The sequence below is a fragment of the Bidens hawaiensis genome, unplaced genomic scaffold (assembly GCF_021521415.1).
Source record: "Bidens hawaiensis isolate Kalapana, Puna unplaced genomic scaffold, B.hawaiensis_p1.1 tig00008219_1, whole genome shotgun sequence".
NCBI classification, from domain to species: Eukaryota; Viridiplantae; Streptophyta; class Magnoliopsida; order Asterales; family Asteraceae; genus Bidens; species Bidens hawaiensis.
In genome coordinates this window covers 539237-545928 of record NW_027491584.1, presented here as the reverse complement: position 1 = coordinate 545928, position 6692 = coordinate 539237, and the positions used below count along the sequence as shown (strand labels likewise).

Here is a 6692-nt window from a genome sequence, read left to right as displayed (position 1 = left end):
TACATATATAATTATAATTAAAACATAGTTGTCTAGACGTATACTTTGTGAGCGCAAATAAATTGACAAGACTTCTCCTCATACCATCCTTCTTCTTCATGGATGCCCTAGAATTAAATGGCGTGTACTCAAAGCTTAAGAAAAAACATCGTTGTCTCTCTCTAAAATTCAAGTTTTTGTTTTTTCACCGACAAACGATGAAATGTTTCTAGAGATTACGTGACACTTGGTTCGTTCGCCGAAAAAGAATGCGATTGCTCGTTAAATCGTACCTATAAGTTATATATAAAGCCGAAAATGGACCGGGTTCGGCCGAACCCGGTGACTTGAATGTGGCTCTGCCATTGAGTCAGGTGGTGGCGGCGGCGACGATGGTGGCACTAGTACTGGTCAGGTGGGGTGTACTTGGGTAAAAAAAGACACCCCAAAGCTGCCCCTCACGTGAAGGGCACGCTGATGGTTTAATGTTGCCAAATCGGTATCGAATTCGGTACGGTATCGGTACCGAAAACGTTCATCCCTAGTACTTATCAACCTAAAAAAAGTTATGAGCTTTAATAATATTTTTATAACCAGATAATTAGTTCTTTGGTTACATTCTAAGAGACCTACTAAAATTTATTGGAAAATGGAACTTATGAGATTTCCTTAAGATATGAAAAAAAATTCGAATTTATAAGTATGCTCATTATAGGGATTAACCTTCATTCAGAGCATAAGCTAAAAAAAATAAGTTAAAAAAGTGTTTGGCAACCATAAAAATATTTCTTATTTTAGTTTTTTCATAGGAATAAAAAGTTGCTTTCTAAAAGACATAAATCCTGGCGTTTTAAAAAAAACAATAGTCAATAAGCTATTTTGAAACTCAATCTCAAATATGCTCTCAGTATTTGCACTTTAAGAAACATATTCAAATATACATGGCCGTGTTTAAATTTATTAATTATTGTAGTTTTGGAATTCGTAGTTCATAGATACATCTTGTTAATCGAGTTTGCTATCTTACTGAAATATTTAATTGATACTCGAAAAAGTCTAATATGAATTATATGATAATTCATGAAGAATAACAAGAATGAATATGAATAATTTGTTATAGAAATTATTAGAAGATAAGTATAGAATAGTATTTTATTATTTAAAGTGTTTATTTGTGTATATCTTGTTGGTGTTTTAGATTGATTGAGTTTCCTTTTCATTGTATCTATGAAACAATATATATACCCTTTTGGTTAATAAGAATGATCATCGATCCATTCACCTTAACATGGTATCAAAGCCTAGTTTTTTTCTCTAATTTCTTCAGCCAAACCTACGTGCAGTTTTTGGTTTCGACCACTGCTATTATTCTTATTATTATTTTTTCTTGATTACTCCACCTTACTCCACCTTTTGCTGCAACTTTTCACTACCATGGGTGATAAGCCAAGTGACGATAAACCAATTGCCCATCATCCGGTGTATACGGTTACGAACATTCAGAATAAGGTTCGTCTTCTTGATGGCAAAACCGTCACTTACTCTTCATGGGTAAAGTTAGGGATGATCAAATAAACCGGTTCCTGGAACCGAATCGGTGGACCCGAACCGGAACCGAACCGGTTCCTACCCGTTTTTTGTAGGAACCGGACCCTATCTGATTCAACCCGATGATCCGTGACCGGTTCTTGCATTTCTGAGTGGGGCGGGTAGGAACCGGAACCGAACCGGAACCGGTTCCTAACCGCTTCCATCCGGAACCGGTTCCATCCGGAACCGGTTCCTAACCGGTTCTAGCCGTTGGATCGAGTATAGCCGTTGAAAATCGTTTTTTTGGCCGTTTTTTGACCGTTGGGGTCAAAAATAGCCGTTTTTTGGCTCCCCCAAGCACCCCACTACTAGTATAAATAGGTATTTGGTGTCATGGGTTCATCACAACACTCAAAACGCAAACCCGAACGCAAAAAAATACAAAAAAACGCTATTACAACGTTTTGAGTTCTCTAATATCTTGTTTTCTCTTCTTCTATATTCATATTTGTTGTTATGGCTGCCTCACAATCATCGGTTGGTCAAGGTTCCAACGCCGAACCAAGTTTCGTTCGTATTGTACCTCATAATCGTAATCAAGAGATTTGGTGCAATTGGGATTTGGTTGAATTGAGTGACCATTCATTGAAGGCTCGGTGCAAGTTTTGTGGGGTTTATTTAAACCCACATTCGAATTCAAATTTGAAGAAACACATCGAAAAACCGTATTGCAAGGCGTTGAAAAAGAACGTCGATTCGCAACAAACACAAATGGATAGTGAAGGCGGAATATTTACATACCAAATTGATCGAGTTCAAGATCGTATGGCGAAGTTTGTGATTCAAGAAGCTTTGCCGTTTAGCCACTTCGACAACCCTCGCTTAACCGCCATGATTCGAGATACGCTTCAACCACAATACACTCACGTAAGTCGTCATACTCTTAAATGTTATTGTTTAAAATTGTGGAAGAAGGCCAAAGAGGTACTAATTGCATATTTTGAAAATATAAATACGGGAATAAACTTAACTAGTGATGTTTGGTCGGCTCCACATGGTCTACCCGAATCTTATCTTTGTGTCACCGCTCATTGGGTAGACCCGTCATCGTGGGAAATGATGAAACGCACCATTGCTTTCGAACTCTTTGAGTATCCACATACGGGAGATAATTTGTTTGAAATTTTAGATTATGTTATAAAAACTTATAAACTAGAAAATAAAATATTTTCAATGGCATTTGATAACGCGTCGAATAATACATCAGCGGTTGATAAATTAAAATTAAAATATACGCCGATTTGCAATGGTGTATTTTTTCACTCAAGGTGTGTTGCACATATCATTAATTTAATCGAGCAAGACGGACTTGCTTCGGATGAGGTTACATCGGTTATAAACGATTTTAGACTAATGATACATGAAGTTTTTAAGAAAAGTAAACAAAGACAAATAGAATATAGAAAATTTTGTAAAGATACGGGAAGAAAAGCTTTGGGAGCTAATTGGGATGTACCTCATCGATGGAATTCCACTTGCATAATGTTTCAAAGTGCTTTGGAACAAAGAGAAACTTTACAAATGTTTCATTCTAGTCTTGCCGAGAATGATTTGGCAATCCCCTTTTCAAATGAGAAATGGGAAATTATCAATGACTTATCGACTTTTCTTGAAGTTTTTAAAACATCAACTACGAAACTATCGGGAACGTATTATCCGACAAGTCCCTTGGTTCTTTCGGAGTTATTTTTAATGGTTAACAATCTTAAAGAATTTGAAAATAAAAGTCCAATGTTTTCAAACATCATATTACCAATGAAGTTTAAATTAAAAAAATACTTTCTTGAATTGCCACCGGTTTTTACTTGCGCCGCCGCTTTAAACCCAATGTTAAATGTTACGGGGGTTGAATGTGTGATAGACGAAATTTTTTCAGCCTTATATATGCATGAAGTTGACCCAAACTTTTCAACAGAGGCAAAAAATTATTTTAACTTGAATTTTAAATTTATGTATGACTTTTATTTAAATAAATATGGGTCAAACATACACATGCCTATGCCAGGGGGGTCTTCATCAAGTTCAAGTGCTACTAGAGTACGAGATCCCATGATTAGCCTTATGAACACCGTTCGCAACGTAACGGCTAAAAACAAAGGGGTAACACCCCTTCAAGCGAACTAGGAAGGTATAGTGCAAATGATTACTCTACCGGTTTATCCGAAGAGGAATATGGTACTTTTGATGTTTTGGCTTGGTGGAAGGTAAAGGAAACCGAGTTTTCGATTCTTGCCACCATGGCCCGTGATTTACTAACCGTCCAAGCTTCTACGGTAGCTTCGGAATCCGCTTTTTCTCTTAGTGGCAGGGTAATATCGGTGAGAAGAACAAGACTAAATTCGGAGTCGGTGGAGATGTGCATTTGCTTAAAGGATCACTTGGACTCAATCGATCGTATTCAACACGTAACCACTCTCGAAGATGAAACACCACTTGATGTTCGAGTGCACGACGAACAAGAAGGCATTTCTACAAGTAATTCCGAGGAAGAAGTCGCCGCTCAATAATTACGACGAACAAGAAGGCTTTTCTAGAAATAATATGTCACAACTTTATATTTATAAGTTTAATGTTTTGTTAGTTTGTTTTTGAAGATTTTAAAACATGTAACCTTTTTTTTTTTGAACTTCTTAAAGTAAATAAAATGAATTTTATGTTAATTGTTTTTTTTATTTTTCATGTTATACAAATACGAATCGTAGTTTAGAATCCAAATCGCAAACGAAAAACGAAAAAAAAATAAAAAAATTTTACACTGTAACCGGTTGGAACCGGTTACAGTACAGGAACCGGTTTAGGAACCGGTAAGAACCGGTTAGATAGGTTAGGGGTCCGAGTGCGGGAGAACCGGTTCGGTTCCCTAACCGTTTCGAGCCTGGAACCGGTTTAAAATGGGGTTTTGAATATAGGAACCGGTTAGGAACTGGTTCCGGTTCCTAGTCCCAAACCGTTTTGAACATCTCTAGGTAAAGTTGTTCAAACTAAACGCGAAGGTTACAAGGTTATGTCTCACATTGATGGCACTCCAGCCCCTGCTGCCACCGACCCGAACTTCGCCACGTGGTCCGAAATCGACGCCATTGTCCTTCAATGGATTTATGGTACTTTGTCTATTGACCTTCTGGACCGCATTCTTAAGACCAAATCAACTGCACACGAGGCATGGAAACGACTTGAAGCTATTTTCTTGAACAACAAGGCTTCTCGGGCCGTTGCTCTCGAGCATGAGTTCACGAACTTAACTCTCAAAGCCATGCCCTCACTTGAGGCCTATTGCCAACGCCTTAAGGAACTCGCCAATCAACTTGCCGACGTCGACCAACCCGTTACCCAGAAACGCCTACTTCTACAATTGGTTCGCGGGTTACCTACTGAATTCGATGTTACCAGTTCCATAATCAATAACTCATCACCCTCTTGGGAAGATGCCCGAAACATGCTTGAACAAGAACAACAAAGACAGGTCGCTCGAGACACGATGACTGCTCCACCACCAGCCCCTGCCCTAGCCGCTGCAGCCACATCTGAGTCACCACGTCTGCGATAGGACAACCCTAACGGGTCTCGCCAATCTGATTCTCGCAACAATTCCAATCGAGGGGGTTACAACAATCGGGGCAGAGGCAATAACCAAAGATGGAACAACAATAATCGGCAATCGGGTCAGAGATTCAATTCCGGTCAATGATGGAACAATAACCAACAGCCCCCGTATTGGCCTAACTGGTGGAATATGCCACCGCCTCCTTGTCCCTATCCAGCTGCTCAAGGCTGGGTACAACCTAACTGGACTACAAGACAACCCGGCGGCCAGTCTTCTAGTGGACAACCCTGTCCAACAACTGGTCAACCCAACTTTAATGCACCTGAACCCACTGACTTGGGCCAAGCGTTTCAGGCAATGAACTTGAACCAGAACACTAACGATCCATGGCTCATGGATACCGGGGCCACCTCTCATTTAACTGCCAACCAAGGTAATATTTCTCAACCGTCGACTTGTTCAATTAACTCTATTTTAGTCGGTAATGGCAACCGTGTTCCAATTCTTAGGTCGGGACACACAATTCTACCACACGCACGCAAACAACTTAAACTTAACAATGTCCTTTATGCCCCTCAAATAATTAAAAATTTGCTCTCGGTTCGTCAATTTACAATTGATAATTGGGTTTCCGTTGATTTTGACCCTTTTGGTTTTTCTTTGAAGGATTACCCGACTGGGGAGCTTTTATCCCGCCACGACAGTAGCGGTCCATTATACCCATTTACCACCACTCCTCCAGCATCTAGTTTTGTCGCAACCGAAGTTTCCAAATCATGGCATGATCGGCTCGGGCACCCGGGAAGACCTGTTATGGATTTTTTAGTCTCAAATAAATTTATTTCGTGCAATAAACTTTGTTTGTCTTTTGTTTGTCATTCATGTAACCTTTCAAAGCATAAGCGTTTACCTTTTCTTGATTCTATTTCTAATACTTTGCTACCATTTGATATTGTTCATTGTGATTTGTGGACCTCTCCTTTAATTAGTCATGCCGGATACAAATACTATATGGTACTTATTGATGACTTAACACAATTCACATGGGTTTATCCATTAAAATTTAAATCCGAAGTATATGAAAAATTTAAACAATTCCATGCCTTCATCAAAACTCAATTCCATGCATCCATTAAATCATTTCAAAGTGACATGGGACGAGAATTTGATAACCATCAATTTAAATTGTTTGCCGCTACAAACGGTCTACAATTTCAATTTTCATGTCCCCACACCTCGCAACAAAATGGTAAAGCCGAGCGTATGATTCGACGCCTAAACGAAATTATGCTCACACTCCTAACCCGAGCCTCCTTACCCGGCACTTTTTGGATCGAGGCGCTTCACACATCGGCCTATCTTCATAACATTCTCCCCACACCTCTCCTTAAAAACCTCACTCTCACTGCCACTCTATACCGTCGTAACCCAACCTATGATCATTTGCGTACCTTCGGATGCGCATGCTACCCTAATGCTATGGCCACCAGACCCCATAAACTTGCACCTCGATCCTCGTTGTGCATTTTTCTTGGTTACCCGGCTGACCATCGGGGATATCGATGTTTCGACATAACCA

At 39.5% G+C, this 6692-nt stretch overlaps 1 protein-coding gene across 1 annotated transcript; it reads left to right on the top strand.

Moving 5' to 3' along the window:
- The first annotated feature begins 4573 nt into the window (after positions 1 to 4573).
- LOC143637341 (uncharacterized) lies at positions 4574 to 5116 on the top strand. The gene has a single exon (XM_077104754.1). It carries the CDS (start codon positions 4574 to 4576, stop codon positions 5114 to 5116), a length of 543 nt encoding a protein of 180 aa, XP_076960869.1.
- The last annotated feature ends 1576 nt before the right edge of the window (positions 5117 to 6692 follow it).